The sequence below is a fragment of the Corapipo altera genome, unplaced genomic scaffold, assembly GCF_003945725.1.
Source record: "Corapipo altera isolate COAL_440 unplaced genomic scaffold, ASM394572v1 98, whole genome shotgun sequence".
Classification (NCBI taxonomy): domain Eukaryota; kingdom Metazoa; phylum Chordata; class Aves; order Passeriformes; family Pipridae; genus Corapipo; species Corapipo altera.
In genome coordinates, this window is record NW_020884914.1 from 7138847 (window position 1) to 7161046 (window position 22200).

General features: G+C 45.7%; 1 protein-coding gene across 2 annotated transcripts in view; it reads left to right on the forward strand.

Annotated features, from left to right (window-relative positions):
• Window positions 1-22200, forward strand: part of XPO6 (exportin 6) — a 55085-nt gene that overhangs the window by 13943 nt on the left and 18942 nt on the right. For both annotated transcript variants that reach the window (XM_027654987.1, XM_027654986.1), the window contains exons 2-9: window positions 1242-1332; window positions 2980-3092; window positions 5618-5815; window positions 8414-8573; window positions 9586-9663; window positions 15198-15651; window positions 18772-18898; window positions 19907-20016. In XM_027654987.1, coding sequence (XP_027510788.1) covers window positions 1242-1332; window positions 2980-3092; window positions 5618-5815; window positions 8414-8573; window positions 9586-9663; window positions 15198-15651; window positions 18772-18898; window positions 19907-20016 — 1331 coding nt within the window. The remainder of the gene's footprint in view (window positions 1-1241; window positions 1333-2979; window positions 3093-5617; window positions 5816-8413; window positions 8574-9585; window positions 9664-15197; window positions 15652-18771; window positions 18899-19906; window positions 20017-22200) is intronic.

Here is a 22200-nt window from a genome sequence, read left to right on the forward strand (position 1 = left end):
ATCTACCCGAGGTTTGGAAACTTCTCCTGGGGGGTTTGCCATCTCTCTGTCGGAGAGCTCTTGCTTGAGTTGGTTTTCCTGAGGGCTTAATCTAGTGGGGAGGGTCTCCTGCTGCTTGGCCCTTGGGAAAACTGCTCTGTGTGGGACTGGGAACTCGCAGGAGCCTCACGTGCTCATCTCTGCCGAGGGCTGGCAGACATGGCTTTTGTTTCTGTTTTGGCATTTTTTGAGGCAGAACTTTCAGTTTTCTTTAATAGTTGACTTTGTTCCTGTGCAGAGGATGACTGGGGCTCGAATCTTGATGTGTTTATTAGCGATAGAATGAGTTGAAAACATGAGAAGCACAGATAATGGTGTGGTCTGTACTGTAGCAGGACTGTTTCTAAGGCTGTTACCTTGCCAGAATAAAATCAGCCCAACTCCAGAGAGCTCCAGGACTATAGTGACCCTGCAATGGTTGTATGCTAATCCTGATAATTTTATTTAGAACTTAAAAACACTGAGCTATAACTGATGATTTCCAATAATAAAAGCTAAATTTGAGGACGGGGGGATGTTCCTCTTGTATCAGATTGCTGAATACTTGTATATTGCTTTTCCCAGTGCGGGAAATTCCTTAATCTTTCAGGCTTCTACTTTCTGAGCAGTGGGATGGCACCAAGGCAAAGACAGGAATAGGTGTCAGGGGTCACAGAATCACAGAATTGTTGAGGTTGGAAAAGACCTCCAAGATTGACTCCAGCCTGTGCCCAATCCCTACCTTGTCACCCAGCCCAGTGCTGCATCCAGTCATTCCTTGGACACCTCCAGGGATGGGAATCCAATGCCTGACAACCCTTTCTGTGGAGAAAATTCCTCCTGATGTCCAACAAAAGTCCTCTCAAAGTTCATGCTTCCTGTCATATTTATTATCTAAATATCTGAAAGGATCTTTATTTGAGTTTGCTGTCTTAGTGAGAACTACTTAACTAACTTAAAATGACTGAATGCCGCCAGAATAACGGGATTGTTGCCATTAGTTAATGGAGCTGAGCAAATGGTCCTTCACATCCAAAGCTTTCACTTGCAGTGGACTTGTTGCTACTTGGCACCAATGAGCAGTTTGAATTCCAGGTTATTTTGCACTCTACCTCCTGCTCCTGTTGGTTTTTGGGTGCATCTGTGACAACTAATGCCCATCTCCTGGGTACGAGTCAGAGTGGGAGTCAGTTTTAACTCTTTCCTTAAACTGTCGTTCCCAGGCATCGGAAGAGGCCTCGCTGCGGGCTCTGGAGAGTCTGATGACAGAGTTCTTCCACAACTGCACGACAAACGAGCGAAAACGGGAGATAGGTGAGTTCATGGTGCTTCTGGGCTGGTCCCCTTGGTGTTCTGTGGATGGAAGAGCTGTGTCTGATCCTGAACCCTCTCCTGCTGATGTAGGACTTGAAGGCAAGGTTTGCCTAGCTTGGGTTTCAAAGGACCCGTGGCAGGTCCTGTAAATGATATATCAGTGACATTCTTCTCTGCCTGTACGTTGTTGGATTCTGTGTCCTGGAAAACCACTGCACAGAGATGGAGCATGGATTTCAGCATTAGGAATGCAAAGCAGAAGGCTGTCCTAGTTAATGGGAAGTGACAAGCAGGAATAAACAGCGAGGTTTCACTTTGGCTGGTGTTATTAAATATGTCCTGAAAGCCAGCAGAGGTCCTGCAGGTGCTCTGGGTGTCAGTGGTTGGTGGCTGTAAAAAGTCACGTTCCTTTTTTTCTCAAACAGCCACAGAGATGCTCCAAGGGCTGGAGCCCCTCTGCTCTGGAGCCAGGCTGGGAGAGCTGGGGGGGTTCACCTGGAGAAGAGAAGGATCCAGGGAGACCTGAGAGCCCCTTCCAGGGCCTAAAGGGGCTCCAGGAGAGCTGGAGAGGGACTTGGGACAAGGGATGGAGGGACAGGACAAGGGGGAATGGCTTCCCACTGCCCGAGGGCAGAGTTAGATGGGATATTGGGAAGAAATTCCTATCTGTGAGGGTGGTGAGGCCCTGGCACAGGTTGCCCAGAGAAGCTGTGGCTGCCCCATCCCTGGGAGTGTCCAAGGCCAGGTTGGATGGGGCTTGGAGCAACCTGGGCTGGTGGAAGGTGTCCCTGCCCATGGCAGGGGGTGGAATGAGATGAGCCTTAAGGTCCCTTCCAAACCAAACCATTCTGGGATTGTTTTGTTTCTGCTGTCTTTAGTGCCAAAAGTATGATCAGCATGAAATCCTTGTCCCAGAAATCCTGTAAAAAATAAACAACTAGGCAAGGCTTTTGTTTTGTTGTGTTATTTCTCATGGTGGAGATCTGCTGTGGAAAAGGTGTATCCCTCATTTTCCTGCTTAAATTGCAGGAAAGAAACAAATTGATTAAGCTTTAAATTTGCTTAGCCTGTAAAACAGCCCTTATGGCTTTTCTTTCTGGCACATTGTCACTGGATGTGAGATGCCCAAATCCTTACCTGAGTGTTCAGAGAGGTTCTTGAAACGCTGACCTTGCTCTTAAAGCAATTACATTTAGAAAAGGTGGTTTTAGAACACTGTGTGTGATCTAACATGTTCCTACTCTTCCACAGTGCCCTGAAATCACAGCTTTTGACTTTTATAGATAAAATGGTAATGCTCATAATACAATTTTTGTGTGATTTGTTTTAATATTCAGCTCTTAGTCTACTGTAGTAATTATGTCAAAACTGCTTCTAAAATAACACATCTATTTTATTTTCATTAAAGTCTCTCATTAGATTGCTTTTAATTCTTTAGAGTGTGATTTTATTATATTTTTTTCTTCCTGCAGATTGTTTGAACCATTCCCTGAACATGGAGTCTCTTCCATACTCAGTGTGTTACTGTTCTGTCACTACACACTGTTAGGGATTTGTTTACAGCTTGGGAATTTTAATGTAGTGTTTTACATTGAAGTAAAATTAAAACTAAAGTACATTTTAAAACAATACTTAATTTTTTTGCAGAGGAGCTTTTAAATAACTTTGCCCAGCAGATTGGAGCCTGGAGATTCTGCCTGTACTTCCTGTCCAGCACGAGGAATGACTATGTGATGATGTACAGTCTGACTGTGTTTGAGGTGAGCTCTGAGCTCTTGCCTGCTCAGTGCATCTTCTGCCTGGTGCAGTTTTATCTGGCAATCGATTTTTTGGGGGGAAATGTTTGTCTAGAATGGCAGCCCTGGTAAGTACAGAGATAAAGGATGCTATTATTGCTCTCTGCTAGAGAGGTTGCTTAATGGCAGGCTAAGAGTAGGGGAAGATGAATCTTTGTACACAAATTGAAGAATTCATTTCCTGGCATCTCTAAGTACAAAATTACCTGCAGTTTCAGAGGCTGCTTGTGTTTCTGCACGATGCTTTTAAGGGAGTTATTGTTTTTATACCCTTTTTATGATCAGAAATATGTGTGTGATTACCTGCTACAAGCTCCCGCAGACTTTAATGCTGAGAGGGAAGAAGAAGATGCTTTTATTTTTCTGACATTTCATTGTTGTGGTTGATGGTCTTGAACTACATCCTGCAAACTTGTGCTGGTTGTAGAGGTGAGGTCTCTCTTAGGTGGCCACATCCCACCCTTCACCTATTTATAAAAGAAAAAAATTAGGGTTAAAAGCCTCAATATTGATCTCTTTGTCTACTGGAAGAAACAAAAGTATTCTGTGAACAGCTCTGTTGTATCAACTTATTTCTCAAGTGACTTTCCCTGAGGATATCCTGGGGTTTGGTCCATGTCACACCTCACCCTGGTCCAGTTGTGGCCTCTGTTGTGTTCCTGCTAGGTGGGCACTCTGAGCTGAGCTTCTGAATCAGAGCTTATAGCCTCTGCAGTGAGCCACTTTTGAGGTAAAACAAACAACTCTGCTCCTAAAGTTGTGTTGGTTTGACAGAATTGTTCCCTGGTCTGGGATGGGTGTCCCACAGCAGCAGCCTGCAAAAATTAAACTGATTTTCATGAAGAGGAAAACAAGTGCAGGGCTGGGAGTTGGACTCCAATGACCCTTGTGATCATCCTGTGTGGATGCCCCTTCAGCTTCATAGTTGAATTTTGTTTACTGAGCCTCTGCTTCCCTGGAAGGGGAAAAGAAAGTAGGACTGAAAAAAAAACTAACTGTACCCAGAATAAAGAAACCACTGTCAAAGTATAGAGTGAGGGACAGAAATCCACAGCCCAGCTGAGGGATTAGGATCTCTCCATGGAGGAGCTTGAATTTCCAAAGTTAACTGCTGTAGTGCTGCATGTTGAACTGGTCCTCAGAGCCATGATCAGTCACAGTCTGCAGCTACATCCATCTCCAGCTGTCCATGAGTGCTGAGTCAGTCAGAGGGTGTGTGGAAACACAAGGATCATTCCCAGAACTTCCTGAGGATATTGTGTTTTCTAGGCTGTTTAGAAAGTTAACAGTGAATCTGGAATAAAACTCCTCCTGGACCCCTCCCAGATAAACCGTTTTCACCTCCTGCTTTTGGAAAAGAAAACATCTTCCCCAAAACATTTGTAGGTGGAGAAAGCTGCCACTATCAGGTTAAAGGAGTAGGAAAAAACACAGTGATCATTGAAAGATAGATATTAAAGCTAAGGCAACATCCAGTTTTATTGGGGCTTCTGAAACTCTCCTTCTGGACTTGAATTGAGGAACCCTCAGTTGGTTGGGTCATCATTGTTCTTAAGCAATCCTTTTGGATTTCTCTGCTAGAAAACCCCAAAACCAACTTCTTTGAGGAGTTCATGTATAAATATATCCCTGTGTACCTCTCTGCTGCGAAGTGGTGCCTTTGTACAGAACATCCCTACTGTGGATGTGCCTCAGTAAAAGCCTCCTCTGTAGGTTATTCCAAGAGGCTCAGCTCCTAATACTCCAGAGCCCCTAAATGGGATCGTAGCGTGGCAGGGAAGCAATTTGCAACTGTGCCTTCCTTTGGAATTTTTCTGGCTTTAAGTGGACTAAAAGCTTTTTGTTCCAGTGGTGCCTTGTCACTGCCAGGCAGTCACTGCAGTGACCTTCCAGCTCAACTTCAGGACACCCAGGTGGCATCAGAGTCATCTGAAACTGAACTTGCTTTGCTCTTTTCCTGCTTCATAGGAGGCTGTGCTTTTCCCTTTAAAGGGGAAAATCCGGGTGTCCAGGGTTAAAAGATAGTGGAAATAGTTCTGTGACTGCCAGTTAGTTGTGCTTGACCAAAAACCAGTTAAAATGGTGACATGCTAGTGCTCTGTCCCTGCATGATGTTGTTCAGCCTCAGGAAAAGAGGAGGCTCTGGGGAGACCTTAGAGCCCCTTCCAGGGCCTAAAGGGGCTCCAGGAGGGAAAGAATTCTCCCCTGTGAGGGTGGGGAGGCCCTGGCACAGGTTGCCCAGAGAAGCTGTGGCTGCCCCATCCCTGCAAGTGTCCAAGGCCAGGTTGGACGGGGCTTGGAGCAACCTGGGCTTGTGGAAGGTGTCCCTGCCCATGGCAGGGCCTGGAGCAAGATGAGCTTTAAGGTCCCTTCCCATCCAAACATTGTGTGATTCCCTGATTCTGTGTGTCCACGTTCTCTCACTGTTTGAGTTCAGTAAAGCACGTCCAAGATGAGCTCATCTGGGAGGTCTGTCTGTTCTTTTCCAGAACCTGATCAATAAGATGTGGCTCGGGGTCCCATCCCAAGACAAAATGGAGATCCGCAGCTGCCTGCCCAAGCTCCTGCTGGCTCACCACAAAACTCTGCCTTACTTCATCAGGAACAAGCTCTGCAAAGTCATCGTGGACATCGGCCGCCAGGACTGGCCCATGTTCTACCACGACTTCTTCACCAACATCTTGCAGGTAAGAAGTCTGTCCACGAACCAAACCAATCTTTCCCTTTAGAAACATCATTTTGTTTCCTCGAGGAGTGGCTTCCCTTGATGAAGATGAAGTAACTACATGAAAACCAAAGTTGCTTTTTAAATTCCTTTTCCTTTTTAATTTTGGGGTAACCTTTAAATTCCTGCAGGTTACGTGTCTTTCCAGTTATGTGAGTGGAAAAAGTACAGACTGCACTTTGAATTTCAAATATTATGGGGTAGTTCTTGAAAATATAGGAGTTGTGGATTGTTCTTTAAAGAAAAAAGTCAGTAAAACTATGGATGTGTCACTGGGTGATTTTCAAAGGTGAAGTTTCTCAACGTGACTGTTGGAGATTTCTCACCCAGTAACCAAAGATACCCTAAAATCTCAGGTACCTCGTTGTGTGAAGTCACTAATGGAATGTTGGTGGGGTGTTTAAGAAGGTTCTTGCAGGAAGATTCGAATATGAATCAGAGGATCCTGACTGAGACAGTGCCATTAATTGGAATTTTGGTTGTAATTCAGCATCTTCCCAGGGAATCCTGAGCCAGGTCAAGAGCTCACTGCTGCTGGAGCCTGACCAGGCTGGTGTAAACCTCTTTGGATTTGAGTATTTTGTCTCCAGGTTCCTTAAAGTTGTTCCTAATGAGCTTAAAAAGGCTGAGTGTAAACTGAAGTGCTGCACGGTTTTTTTCTGCTGACATAATGACATGATTTGAATGCAGCAAAGCCCACAGCCAAGCCACGAGGTAGTGATTTAAATCCAAGTCCTTGAGTGTCAGGAGTTTATTTGTTAAGGGAAATGGCTTTAGTGTTAATTGCAAAGTTAAAAAAAATACTAACTTGTCTGCAGAACTCGTTACTAACTGGTGTAATCACTTCTCAGACAGCTTCCTGTGGTGTAACATGCTGCAATTTTTGCCTGAATTGTCAGTTTGACACTAAATATTTTGAGGTGACTGTCCATACTTGTTGTTTTGGCTGTTGTTTCACCTGGATCTGAACTGAATTGCTTCCTGAGTTCCACTGAACTGAGTTCCACTGGCCTTTCTAGCTCTCTGAGGGTTATCTTAAGGGATTGCAGAGCTCGCTTTAGGAATCTATTTATCCCTAAACCTCGCCTTGTGAACTCAACTGTGGAGGGAAATGTTTCCATAAATTAATTTATGTAGCAGACACATTCCAAGAATGTTCAGAGAAAGTGGAAGAAAAGCACTAATAGTGAATTCCAAGGCCTGAAAACAATGAAGAGGAGCACAGGAGCAGCATGACTTGCTTTTAGAATTGCAGATGAGTCCTGTTTCAAGACTTTTTTCTGAGATCATTTGAAGCAACTGTTTGATTATTTAGCATTAAATTGTATCTCAGTACTCTGAATAGTCTCCAAACCTTTTACTGAACCATTGCAGGGGTGGAGAAGAAAAATAAATTGGACTATTCTGTTGCCATTATGCAAATCTAGTCATTCTACAGAGAAATTGCTACTTCCTTAGGGGTTTAAAATTTGTTTTAAACAGTACTGGGGCCTAGTATTGCTCAGACTTATGGGATTTGTCAGAAAGTATTCAGAGAGATGATGTTCAGCCTATTCACAACTGACCAGGAAGTTGTGTGTTTCATTTGGTTCTTCACCTGGCTGCTCCTGTGCCATGGCCCTTCCTTTCCAAAAGCCAAGCTCGTGTACCTCTGGATGAAGAGCTTTTAGATGGACTCATTTCTCCCCAGATATTTCACCAAACTGTGTCTTCTTAGCAGTCTTAACTCAGCCTGGCTCTGCTTTGGTGGGTCAGGGAGATTAGGACCAAAGTCAACCTGTATTACAGAATTATGACTTCAAGGATTAGTTTCAGTAACTGTGGTTGGCTTTGGAGTTTTTTCTGCCAGAGGGAGTGGTGCATAAATCACTGTGGATGTTTCAGGTTAGCAGCGGAGAGCAGAGTTGTCCTTCAGCTGGAAATAAAACTTTGTCCCATTTGAATGAGTCTTTCATCAGTGGCTAATGAAGGCAAAAGTCATCTTTTTTTTCCCAGTCCTGTTCCAGCATGTGATGGAAGTTACTCTTTGCGGAGTAAACACAATTCCCAGTTTGAAGTGCAATTTAGGTGCAAGGAGAGGTCAAATCCTCCTGCTGTGTTCTGGTGGCATCTGATCCTGGCTGCAGCTTTTGGTGTGTGTGGGGAGGGCTGGTATTTTTGGTGTGAAGCTGATGGCTGATGGTGCAGGCTCCTGAGCTGCAGTGACAGCCCTGTTGTGTGGTGACGCTGCTGGTGCTGAGGTGACTCTGAGAAGTGATGATGTCAGCAGAAGGAACAAACTTACTGGCAAACACAGAATGTGTGCAATGGCATTATGAAAACTCTCTTGAAACCCCAAGGAATTCCCACGGGGCTTGAACTGTTGCAACATCACAGATTACTGTCTGGGGAAATGGACTATTTGCAGTTCTCTCCCCTCCACACGCAGCTCTGCAAACTGCAGGAGCTGAGACTCCCCCAGGCCCGAAGCACTTGTCAACTGTGAGTGGTGCTGTGTGTCAGTGGTGCTGTGTGTCAGCTGGGTGTTGTCACCACAGTGTTGCACTCATGTGTTCCTCAGTTAATCCAGTCTCCTGTGACCACTCCCCTGGGGCTGATCATGCTGAAGACGACGTCGGAGGAGCTGGCTTGCCCGCGGGAGGACCTGAGCGTGGCCCGCAAGGAGGAGCTGCGCAAGCTGCTCCTGGACCAGGTGCAGACGGTGCTGGGGCTCCTCACAGGTACGAGTTCCTGCCCCAACCTCACTCTGCTGGTTTAAAGGTAAACCAGCAGGGGAAAATAAACTCAAAAGAGAGATTATAAATCAGAATAACAATTTAATAAAATAATACAGTAAGTACAATTATACAGACAAAGAATTGGTTTTAACCCACAAAACCCAAATGTATAACCCACCCTGGGGCATGAACAGAGTGGTGTTTGATGGGCCCCCTGAGTCCAAAGTAAAGAGAGAGGGGGAAAACCTGTTGGTGAGAGTGCTGTTGCAGTCTGGTCAAAAACGGTGGTTGCAGTCCGGTCAAGGGTGGTGGCCTGCAGTCTGACTGAGAGTGGTGGTCTGCAGTCTTCCTCTGGATCCCACAAGTGGTTAAAAAAGGTCCAAGACTCCAAGATTATATACCCTCCAGTTCAGGCAGGAATGCTCAGTACCTCTCTCAGGGCAGGGGGTTCCTTAATGGGTGTGAGGACAAGAGCACCCTCCTATCTGGCAGGCCTCTTAACACCCAGTTTATAGCCTGAAGAGTCAGGCTTTATGGGCAGAGGGTGTAAATGGTTCATTGATAACAGTTTCTGGGAAATGGCATGGAAGGCTCTAGAATACACAGTTTTGGGTTACACCCATCCAGTGATGAACTGGTCCCAGCTGTTCTAACTAGGACACTCACCATCCCAGGAGCGCTGCTGAGCCGGCGCTTTCGGGGTGCAGCGAAGCAACACGTGGGCTGCTCCTGCAGTCTGAACACTCAGCTCTACCCTGAGGCATTTGGGGCAGCTTAATATGAGCCAGCTTGTGTAGCAGAGCAAGTGCAGAGCTCCATGTGTCCTGTCTGGGAAGAGGGATGGAGGTTGTCTTCTCTCAGTGAGCCCAAAGAAATTACTGGGTGTTTTTACACACAATGTTCCTTCTCACAGCACTAAAAGTGTGTTCTACTGAAGTTCTCTTGTGCTCTGTGCCATGGTTGTTAGATCAGTTTGTCTTTAGCAGCCTGTTCTGAAAAATCTCTCTTTGACCAGGTATTTTGGAGAGCATCTGGGACAAGCACAGTGCCACTGCTGCCACTCCACCACCATCCCCGACTTCAGGAGAAAGTGGTAAGGAAAACTGAGCTACAGGGTGGTATTTCCATGTACTTAAACCTGCAATATCACACACAGATTCCTTCCTTTACTGTCTAACATCTTGTAATAACCCTTTCCTAGAGCTTCTCATAGGCCACCAAATTCCTGATTGGAAAGAAAAACCCCTTACACGAAGAAGCAGTTTCCACTGCAGGAGATGCCCCACTGCAAATGTCACCTCAGTGAACAGGGCACAGAGAGCTGCTTGTTGTCCTCAGAGGGCAGAAAGCTTTCTGAGGTGTCAGTGCAAAATGCTCTAGTGCCAGCGAGTTGGAATTGTGAAATCATTAAGGTTGGAAAAGCCCTCTCAGATCATCAAGTCCAGCCATTCCTGAGGACTGACAACTGAGGAGCATGTGTACCCAAGTGCCACATCCACATGGGTTTTAAATCCCTCCAGGGATGGGGACTCCACCGCAGCCCTGGGCAGCCTGTGCCCGACCACCCTTTCAGGAAAGACATTTTCCCAATATCCAGTTTAAACCTGCCCTGGCACAACTTGAGACCATTTCCTCTCCTCCTGTCCCTTGTTCCCTGGGAGCAGAGCCCGACCTCCACCTGGCTGCACCCTCCAGTCAGGGAGTTGGAGAGAGTGAGAAGGCCATTGTGCAAGTTTTTCTACCTATTCCTCTTAGGCTTTTGTGTGGGTGTTTATCTGATCTAAACTCATTTACATACCTATTTCTTAGTTACATTCAAAGTGGAGAATATATGTTTGCACCCTTGCACTTGGCACACATTTCACTTATGTTTGAGACCTTACACAGTGAATTAGGAGTTGCAGATCACTTCCCTGTGGCCAGATCGCACCAGTCAGATTTAGACAGTTGTCCTTAATGTTTTGGTTGGTATTAAAACATTCACATTGAAGTTTGAGCAAAATTTCAAGTGCTTCTTTCCTGTAGAAGAGCTTAAGTCACTTTTATATTTATATACAAAACATAAACTGTAATGGGAATAAATATTTCTCTGGGTTGGGAGGGGAGTGGATTTTGCTGTAGGTAGGAAGAGTTTGAACAAGAAATATTAACAGAAGAGATCAAAGCTTCTAGTATCACTTGGCAGTAGTGAAAGTGGTGCTGGGAGAGGGCACTAGTGGAACAAAGTCTGGGCTGGTTGTCGTTGAAGCCTGTTTGAGATGTCCCTCAGTCCCTTGGGGCTTGTGCTGAGGCAGCTTTTATCCACCTGTGTGTTCACCTCGTGACTTGGGATCGTATTTCTCAAACTGAAACTAGGCTGCACTTCTGTCCTGGGCCTTTCCTTTCTCCCCTTTCAGGGAAAACAAACAAACTTTTTACTCAGAGTGTTTTCAAGATAATTGCTCAGAATCAGGACCACACTGACAGTTCCTTTAGAGGTTCAGGTTTCGTTTCACTGGGTCCTACCTGTGCAAACCTGTTCATTTGAAACTCTGTTTTATTTTTCTGTGCTGTGTCTTAAGCACTCTCTCCATGTTAAAACTGTTGGTGCTTCAAGTTCTTAAAGTCACAGACTCATGGAATCATTAAAATTGGAAAAGACCCCTAAGACTGAGTCCAATCTTTAACCCAGCAAGGCCATCACAGACCACATCCCCAAGTGCCACATCCACATGGCTTTTGAACAGTTCCAGGGGTGATGATTCCACTACTTCCAAAAGGAGCACCAATTGCTTCCCTCTCATCCACTGCTTGCCCACTTTCTGTGTTCCCTGAAGGGCTCCATTCATCCAGCACAATCCTCCTGTTTACTGGTGACTCTCCAACTTTTTCATTGCTTAGATGAGGCCACCACCCTTTTCTCTATATATTCAGGTGAAATTAGAGCTGTTCCAAGAGGCAAAATAAGCTCCAGAGTCCTTATAAATGTTTAATGTCTTCCATCAGAGCCCAAATCTCTTCAGGGTCTTGGAAAACCTTTCCTTGCTTTTTTTGCACAGAGTGAAATGGTCCCTTGCAAGTCTTGCACTGGTTTTAAATAGTACTTGAAGACAGACTCATTTCTCATATCACTTAAGCAAAGGAATTCTGATAATGTCCCACGTTGGAAAACATTTGAGTTATTGCATCAGTATAGCATTTACTCAGCAATAATCTTAGCTTCCAAATGTTGTCTTTGCATGATTTATAGCACATTTTGTGATGAATCCCTGCCTTAGGCGTATTCACTGGCGTATGGCAAACAGATGAGTAACAGAAATGTTTGGTGCTGCAGAGCCAGGCCCTGAGAGTTTTTCTCCTTGAGCATGAGTGGAGCTGATCCTGTAAATTTGTCACTTGTTTGCAAAGACATCTAAAATCCCTTAAACTCAGAGCTCCAGTAATTTAGCTGGGTGCAAAGCTGGGAGTTACAAGAACCGAATTTTTTTCTGGTGTTAATGGATTAAAAAGTGAGAATCTTTAATTCTCATTGATTTATTTGGAGTTTGCTTGACATTTAAAACAGTCACGGAATCCCAGACTGGTTTGGGTTAAAAGGGACCTTAAAGCTCATCTCATTCCACCCCCTGCCACAGACAGGGACACCTTCCACCATCCCAGGTTGCTCCAAACCCCGTCCAACCTGATCTTGAACACTTCCAGGGATGGGGCAGCCACAGCTTCTCTGGGCAGCCTGTGCCCTCCCCACCCTCACAGGGAACAATTTCTTCCTAATATCCCATCTAACCCTGCCCTCTGGCAGTGGGAAGCCATTCGCCCTTGTCCTGTCTCTCCAGGCCCCTGTCCAAGTCCCTCTCAGCTCTCCTGGACCCCTTTAGGCCCTGGAAGGGGCTCTCAGGTCTCCCTGGAGCCTTCTCCAGATGAACCCCCCCAGCTCTCCCAGCCTGGTTCCAGAGCAGAGGGGCTCCAGCCCTTGGAGCATCTCCGTGGCCTCCTCTGGACTCTCTCCAACAGCTCCACGTCCTTGTGCTGTTGGTTCCCCCATATCCTGAGGCAGCTCTGCAGGGGGGTCTCACCTGAGGGGGCAGAGGGGCAGAATCCCCCCTCCCCTGCTGCCCACGCTGTGGGATCAGCCCAGGGCACGGGGGGTTTCTGGGTCCCAGCACACACAGCCAGGGCATGTCCAGCCCCTCACCCACCAGCACCTCTAGATCCTCCTCCCAGGACTGCTCTCCATCCATTCTTCCCCCCCAGCCTGGATTTGTGCTTGGGATTGCCCTGACCCTGGTGCAGCACCTGTGCTTGGCCTTGTTGAACTCCATGAGGTCTGTAAAAGCACAGTGTGAGCAGCTCCTGCCCTACAGCATCTGCAGAGGTGTGAGTGTCACCATGGGGCTGCTTCAGGGAAAAGATTAAAGTGCAGGGTTGTCTCATTCAGCCGAAGCCACGTGATGCCTTTGGTTTCTGGAGAAAGAAGCAAAGGTAAGGTATGACAGGGAGTTATGAATTTATTGATGTACGACATCAGTCTTGATGAGAAATGGAGACTTAGGAGGAATCTGTTCATCACTCAGGCCCTTGGGTACTTTGGAAACAGCTCAGTAAATCATACTTGTTATTTTTGTACTGCTCTTTGTTGGGTTGCTTCACTTTCATGAAAGAATCGCTCAGATTTTCTGAGAACTTCACATTCTGTAGTGTAGCAAATGCCAGATTTTTAAAGAGATTGTTTGTAGGCAAGGAAGAGAACTGTGTTGAACAACCTGAGGGAAGGTGAGTTTCCAGCAGGTGGAAGCTTGGAGATTATGGGCAGCATCTGTGGGAAGAGCAGCCTGGCTGGTGGTGTCCCTTGGATTCCATAGAATTTTCAACAAGGATTCTCATTAAAAGCTTTTGAGAAAGCAAAGGCCATCAGGGATAAGGGAGTGTCTGGGTTGCTGGTGGATTGGTTAGAGGAGGGAGATGGAAATGGTGCCCTCTTGCTGTGAGGGGGGAGCTCACCCTGGAGCAGGCAGGTTTAGCTTCTGAGCATCACACCAGATCATTCTACAGGAAATTCAGATCAGTAGCAGTCAAAAATAGGTACCTGCTGTGGTTCTCTGTGGAATTAAGGCTGCACCTCGAGTAGTGGCTGCAGTTCTGCTCCTCCTGTATCAGTAGGTGCAGAGTGCCAATGAAAGCTTTGTAAAGGCAACTGAGGGGTTTGAGTGGCTTCCCTGTAAGTAACAGCAGAAGTAGAACCTTCGTTCTGTTGAATTGAGAGTGAGGAAGTGTAGTAGGAACCTAGAGAGTGACATGTAGAAGATGAGTACAGAGGTTATTTCTGTTCCCTGTTTGGGTGCAGGAGACAGAAAATGAAACTAGCACTGACATACCCCAAACAAACCAGCTTTGTAGTGAAACTGTGGAACTGTCACAGGATATTGCAAATATTCTATTTCTGTGGCTTCAGTTGGAGAGTGGAGAAAGTCATGGAGGATAAATCCTGAGGCTGTGTAGAATTTTTCCGAATTTTCTCTTCCTTGGGAAACCTTTGTCACAGGGTGGTTGGAGGCTGGGGAGTGTGGTCTGTGCCTGCTGGGGGTTTTGGTCACTGGGAGAAGGTGCTGCACCGAGGGAGCTTTTTGGTCTGACACCAGAACGTCTGCCTTTACATCTCCCACAAGTGTCATAGGGAAGCAGAAACCTCTCTGCCAAGGTTCAGTGTAATGTGGATGTGCCAGAGAACTGGTGCCAAGCTTACACCAGGGATGCTTAACCTTGTGAGGGGGGAGAATTTTATAGTAGATTTTTAAAATCCACCCCGTGCCTTTGCTGTTTTCCAAAATACTGTGTGAGTGTCCTTCCTAGTGAGGCCAGAAGGGTTGTGTGAAGCTAATTCCTGAATACAGAGATCACCAGTTCATCTCAGACCAAGTCTTTGTGACTTGCTGACTTGTGCAGTGTTCTGAGTTGGAAGGGATCCACAAGGATCATCAAAGTCCAGCTCCTGGCCTTGCACGGGGCAACCAGACACTCTGGTGGGTTTTGCTTTCCAGCTGTGTTCCCAAACAAGTTATGTTTCTTTAAAAAGTAATCTATGCAGCAGGGGGGGAAGATGTTGGAAAATTCTTTTAACTTTAGCAAAATAGTGTTTGATCCCTAAATCAGTGATTAATATGTACTAGCAGATGTCTTAGCTTTGAGAACAAGGATTGTGTGTCAGGGCAAAGAATGATAAGAGAGGTGCATCATGACCTGACCTCGTACTTGAGATACTCTCAAGGATCTTCATTAGGAGATCTGTAACCATAAAAGGGAAATCTGGCAAATGGGATGTTCCTAAACGACCACCAAAGACCCTCAAAAGACCCTTGCTCATATCTAAGTAAGTCCACAGAGATAATTAGCATATATGCATATATTCAGGAATAGGATGAATATGTAAGAGAAGTGAAATACGTATACGTTTCTTGACTATAATCTGGTGTGTTTGGTTGCTGGCCATGCAGGTTTTGTGGAGCTATCCCCCTGCTCCCAGCACTGAATAAAGTAATGGTGGCTTTCTAACCCAGCAAACTGATCAGAGTTTATTCCCTGGTTGGTTGTGCCAGCTGGGACTGGCAGTATGAGTGTCCATGCCCTGATTTCCATGTGTTTCTCCCCCAGGTGACCTGTTGAGTAGCCTGTTGCAGAGTCCCAGTGCAGCCAAACTCCTGAACCAGCCAATCCCCATCCTCGATACAGACAGTGAATATATCTGTTCCCTGGCTCTGGAGTGCCTGGCACACCTCTTCAGCTGGATCCCTCTGTCCACGAGCATCACCCCCTCCCTCCTCACCACCATTTTCCACTTTGCCCGGTTCGGCTGCGACACCCGCGCGCGGAAAATGCCTTCGGTCAACGGCAGCAGCCAGAACTCGGTGCTGGGGCAGGAACGGGGCCGGCTCGGGGTCCTGGCCATGTCCTGCATCAACGAACTCATGTCCAAGAACTGTGTGCCTATGGAGTTCGAGGAGTATTTGCTGCGGATGTTCCAGCAGACTTTCTACCTCCTGCAGAAGATCACCAAGGAGAACAACGCGCACACGGTGAAGAGCCGGCTGGAGGAGCTGGATGAGAGGTGAGAGCAGCCAGGCAGCCCAGTGCCAGGGCCTCATGCTTTCTAAAGGACTGTCTGGATTATTCTCTGGTCATGCATGGTGTGTCTAATGGCCTTTTTTTCAGAGTGCTGTGCTAGGGGAGCCAGGCAGAGAGGTAGGTGCCCACAGGTAAGGTTTGGTAAGGGACTGACTTTGCTGAGGGACCATGGTGGCACAGGTTTGTGTTCTTTCCTGTCCTCTTCCTCCCCTGCCCCCCGTTCGATGCTGTTTGACTGCAGGTCTGAGGTGGCACAAGAGCTGAACCTTTTGTAACATCACAGAAGAGGCTCAGTGAGGTGAAGGCACTGCAGTGTCCCCTCTCCTGGTCCGTGTCTGCCCTCCTTCTCTGCCCAAACTCAAACACAAAGTGGGGATATATTCTGCCAGTCATGACTTGAAAGAGAACAGTAGTGGTTTCCTGTCCTTCACTGAGCCACGGCCATATTTGATTCTTTTTTATTTTTACTTCTTTTAAACCAAAATACAGCTTGGGGAGCTCTCTTCAGTGGCTTCACCACTGAATTTGTCCACATGCTTGGCTGAAGGCAGGGAAGCAGCAGCAGGGAAGCAGCAGCACTTTGAAAGGCTGCATATTCTCATTTTCCAGAGAGTTACTGCCATCTTTTGTTCCCTGAAACAGCTCCACTCTTTTATATCCAATATTCCTGCTTGTAGGAGAGAAGGTGAGATTTGTCTCGCTGTTGTGCTGAGTGGCTGAACCCTTGTGTTGGCAGGGTGGTGGAAGAGGTGGTGATTTGGTGCTGCTGCCAGGGAAGGCTGGTGCTGACATTGGCAAAGAGGTTGCAACTGTGTGAATGTGCTGAGTTTCTTACTATGGGTATGTGGTGGTGGAAATAAATTTCCACACAAGGAAAAAAAAAACATTTAGACAAAGTTGTGGGTCCATATGCAGAGAGGACTCGGGTGTTTCTTCTGTAAAAATCTTTTTCCATGTCTTCAGACACACAAATAACTTTGGGATGGCAAATGTAGATTAAGAGGGAATTCTACTTGCTCATTTTTGTAGTAACTTGCTCTGACTTCAGTGTCACTCACTTCCTAGAAATGACATGGGTAGGAATGTACCACCTTTTGTGTACAAGATATATGCACAGAATCCAGGAGTTCCCATCTGGACTTCAGAAAAGCTTTCCTGGAAACCCCCAATCTCATATTTAACTGTGTTCTTTCTTCTGTGGAAAGTCTCAAGCAGCCTTTGGGGCCAGTTTCAGTGGAAGTTCTGTGGCTGGGTTGGCCTTGGCAGAGATGGTGTTGTGGTGTTCTGCTCCTTAGACATGTTATCCCCGGGGATTGGTGGTGTCAGGAATTGTTTGTTCATTGCCAAAGTCTGAAATAGGGATGGAACTAAGATGTTTTGGAAGCTGGAAAAATCTAGCTGGCTTCTGGAGGAGTGGAGCTTTCTTTTCTCATTGTCTTTTTAAATGTCCAAAACTAAACTTACTGCGTGAAAATGTCACTTTAGCTTGGACTAACAAAACCCTGAACAAAATTGGCTCTGGAGAAACCACCTTCAGTAGATGGGTGTCCTCAGAACCTGCAGGCCCTGGGTCCCTTCCTTCCCTTCCTCTCATGGTGCTGGTTATTTTTGTTCTGTTAAAGGATCAGTGTGCTCTGAGCGCTTTGGAACTGCCAAACTAGCCCAGAAAAGAGTAAGTTTACACTGCCTTTTCTTTGTTTGTGTTTGGCTTTGAAGATCCCAAAATATGTCAAGTGGCTACTAAGGATCCAAGCAATGGCGTGGTGGTTGGAGAAGGGGCTTTAGGGCTGGCAGAGCTCAAGGCAAGGAAGAATTTCACTGGTCACAGCTTGTTTAGAAAATAAAAATTAAAAGTATGAAGGATGTGTTTGAGTCTGGCCTCTATTTCTTTTTACTGAATTTACTTTTGAAGTGTTTGATCTGTGATCAGGTGTGTTCAGTGATTTCTTTTCAAGTAGACAGTGCCACATAAAAAAGGAACTGAATCTTTTTTGCATATTCAAAGTGGTGTGTGGTTTTGTAGGCTTAGAACAACCCCCAGTGCTGCAGCTCTGGGTTAGCTGGAAATACCTCTGTCTCTTGAGGGAGTTTTTGTTAGAAAGAGAGGGGATTCCCCCCTAAAAAACACCCCAAGGAGTTTGCAGAAGGGAAGAGCAAGGCAGTATAGTAAAACCAGGCTGTTTATGCATGTCTGAAACTGTGCTAAGCCCAACTTTTGTTTAGAAGAAAAGACTGAAATACTTTTACGGTGGGAAGGATGGACTTACCATTGGGTTGCTGGAGATCTCACTGTGTGTGTGTGATGCTGCAATGGAGTATTAAACTTTTTCTGTATAGATGGATTTGGAAATGGTTTTTAACCTTGATAAAGCTCATGTTGTGCAGGGTGTGTTCTTACTTCCCAGTAAAAGCTCACCCCATTGTGGGCTTTGCCCTTTTTCCCCCTAGAACCTTCTGTGCCTTCACTGAGGTTGTGCTCTTGCTGCACTCCCTGAAGTTTTGGTGGCAGGTTTCTTTTGGGACGTGCACTCTGTCCATCCATTGACTAATTCCATGCTTTGGAGGAAGATTTCTCTATAGCCCAATTCAGTCACAAGCCTGGGCTCAGCTCAGGAAGTCTTGGATAGCTGCACTGCAGAAGGAATTGTCCTTTCCAGCTCCCAACTCTCCCACACCTCGGGTAAATGGAACACTTGTATTGCTAATTCCTGCATTAACTTCCTGCTGGATTCCTCAGCGGTACAGTTCATCTCACTTACCCTACATCCATCAGCAAGACCACCTTTGCTATTAAATTACTTCTCTAGGTGAGGAGGTTTGTGCTTATTTGCAGGCCTGGTTGAACTTGATGATATTTATGTGAATATTAAAGTTGCTTTTGGCAGGACTGTCTTTTCTGCTGTTTCAGGTGTTAAAGCAATGAAGGGTTGCCCGTCCTGTAGGTAATTGTTGTAGGGCTTTATATTTCAATAGTTCTGCTGGCTGTTAATTGTAACTTGCTTCTTAGTGAAAGGATTTTGAGTGACTTTTATTGCTTTTTCAATGGAATTGCTTTTCCTCGTGGCATCCTCCCCGTTTCCTCAGTTTTCTCTTTTCTTTGTAGCTACATTGAGAAGTTCACAGATTTTCTCCGTCTTTTTGTGAGCGTCCACCTACGGAGGATCGAATCCTACTCTCAGTTCCCAGTGGTTGAATTCCTGGCACTGCTGTTCAAATACACTTTCCATCAGGTACAGCCCTACACTATCATTTTTCCCAGCCTGTTCTATTGTCCTGCTCAGCAGGGCCAGCTTGTTTGCCCCAGTTAAAAGCAATTACCTTGTCTTACTGGCACTGGGGACTTGGAAATGGCTTCATGTGCTCTTGGATGTAGCTGGAAACAGAGGTCACATGTAGTTACCCTGCAAAAACAACTTGTCTGATGTTTAACTTTGCTTCTGCTTTAATTTTTTTCTAGTCCTTGGAATGGGCAATGCTGTCTGGAAAAGTCTCTCTAACTTTCTTGTTTTGTGTTTGGGGATGCTGTTCTTTGTCCTGAATCTCTGACCTTCTTGTAACTTCTAGTATTAAATAAAAAACCAAACCCTTTTGCTTTTGGTCCATGTTACCTTGCTGTAGGAGCTGTCACAATGCAGCTCAGCCCCATATACCTACACACAAGAATAATGACAAGGAAACAGCTTTATAAAATCACAGAATCATGGAATGGTTGGGTTGAAAGGGACCTTAAAGTTCAACCCATCCCATTCCTCTGCCATGGGCAGGGACACCTTCTGCTATCCCGGCTTGCTCCAACCCCCATCCAGTGTGACCTTGGACACTTCCAGGGATGGGGCAGCCACAGCTTCTCTGGGCAACCTGTGCCAGGACCTCCCCACCCTCACAGGGAAGAATTTCTTCCCAACATCCCATCTAACTCTGCCCTTTGGCAGTGGGAAGCCATTCTCCCTTGTCCTGTCTGTCCATCCTTGTCCAAAGTCCCTCTCCAGTTCTCCTGGAGCCCATTTAGGCACTGAAATGAGTTAATTCTGAGTCCAATCTTGTAATTCCTGGGTTCCTACCCTTGTACAAAAGCTCTTGGTTATCTTTTGACAGCTCTAAATCTCTCCAGTGACATCCTAGAAATGTGTCAATAAATCAAGAAGATCTTCTCATGGATTGAAGTACATGTTAACTCCTATTTTCATTGTATGAAATCAGTCCTCATGATATTCATTGTGAATTGTGGTGTCTTTCAGCCTACACATGAAGGTTACTTTTCTTGCTTGGACATCTGGACACTCTTCTTGGACTACTTGACAAGCAAAATTAAAAGTCGCCTGGCAGACAAAGAAGCAGTGCTCAACAGGTAAGAGCTCAGCAGCTGCTGGGATGTGACAGCATGGAATCATGGAATGCTTTGGCTTGGAAGGGACCTTAAAGCTTTTATCCCATTCCATCACCCTTCCATGGGCAGGGACACCTTCCACTAGCCCAGGTTGCTCCAAGCCCTGTCCAACCTGGCCTTGAACACTTCCAGGGATGGGGCAGCCACAGCTTCCCTGGGCAACCTGTGCCAGGGCCTCCCCACCCTCACAGGGAAGGATTTCAAATAGCTGTGATATTTGTCAAAAATTAGTGACAGGAAATGTTCACTCAGCTCTGTGGCCAAGCTGGCACATGTCCTGTGTTCTGGAAGTTGTGTTTCAGAAGCCCAAATCCAAATGGAAGAGGAGAAACGAAGCCATTCCAGGGATGGGTTGGCTGAATATTTTCTCAGTAGTTCATCCCAAGAAAGGAAACACTGAACTCCAGACATGCGGGTAGCTAATGGGAATAAACTGCATAAATACATTCTAAAATTCTGGCTGTAATCATCAAAGTTTAGAACAAAACAAACGAGAGGTTTGGCTAGAGGAGGCAGTGCCTGAAGAATTGAGATTAGGAGATATAAACTCCTGGTGGAAGGTGTCCCTGCCCATGGCAGGGGCATGAACAAGATGATCTTTAATGTCCCTTCCAATTCAAGCCATTTCGTGATTCTGTGATAAAAGAATTGTGGAGCGAGAGAACAGTAGGAAGTGTCCAAGCCTCTCCTCTGGATCCCTTTTGCTTCCCAAAAAAATCCAGCAGCAAAGAGACTTCATGGTCACCGTGCAAGGGCTGTGAGGAATAGACTATTGTGGTTGAGTCCTTTCTGTCTCTAAAATGGTGAAGTATAACAAGTGTAAACCTCAGTGTTTCTCACTCATTCAAAAGAATTGAAACCGAGCAAGTTTGGGTAGAGAAACTGTCACTTATGTGTGCTGTGTGTGAACCTTGCAGCCAGAGGAAGGAACCTTTGTAGTCTAAAATAGAACTGGAGCACATTTTAGCAAATATTAAAGCACATTTTAGCACACATTAGAGAAGGAGACCCCAGAGTAAGTCATCTACAGAGTGTTCAGTGGGTTACTGAGTAGAGTGTTCACACAGCTCATACAACTAATTAATTAATTAATTAGAATTTTATTTAATTAAGATTTTTAAATTCCTGTTTAAATAGAGGATGTGTTCCTGTGAAATACAGATGTGTTTGGGAGTTGAAAGTTTCACTTGCTACCCCCAGTGCTTGTTGTGTGTATTATTTACAACAGTGGCTGACACCTCTTCCTTGTAGATGCTGATCCTGGAATGGGAGGCTCTCTTTTGAAAAAAGTCTCTTAGCTGTCACTTTAAAAATCTGGTGTCTTGTTCAGGTTTTTGAGGTTTAAAAGCACCATGGCTTGTGCCATGTTGTGTTCCACCAAGTGCAGAAGGAAGCTTAGCTGAGCACACCAAATAGAAGCAGTTGGTTATGGCATCATAACCACAAAGAAATGTGGAACTACCTTACACCAGACAGTGCTTCCTTTCAGCATGGGAAGTGTGGGGTTTTAGTTTCTTGAGAAGCAGGTGTTTGTGTTTGAGCTTTATGACTTGTTCCTAATTTGCTGCTCCCAGCCCTCGTGTTCTGCTGCTCTTCATCCACGTGTGATGCTCATTGTCTTCCTATCAAACGGCTTGTTATGGAGAAAACTGTGACAAATAGCATCTCTAGGGGATAGGTGAGGCTGCAAAATAAATAAAAAAGGCTTGTAATGGCTGGAGCTGGTGCTGTTTGTCAGAGCTACCTGCCTTTAGTGACAGCTCCAGCTCCTTGCACTCCCTGAGCCATGTGAACACTGAGCTGGGCAGTCTGGAAGTGGTTACACCACAGGAGCACAGATGAAATTTCCTGTTCTGTGGTTTAGAAACTTTGCATTTTGTACACGCCACAACTTTTACTCCCGGAGAAGCTGCCAAATCCAGGGTTACAGCACCTTGCACAGAGCTTTCAGCTGCCTGGTGGTGACACAGCTGACAGGGCTGACACTTTGGTTGCATCATGCTCTGAATCTCTCTTAGTCTTTGCCTAATTTTCCAACCTGATTTACCATAGAAAAGAGTAGGACTTTTTTATCAGACCCCAGCTACTTTGAGAAAGGGGGTTTTCAAAACAAAAATCAAACCAACCCCCCTTGAAATCCCAGAC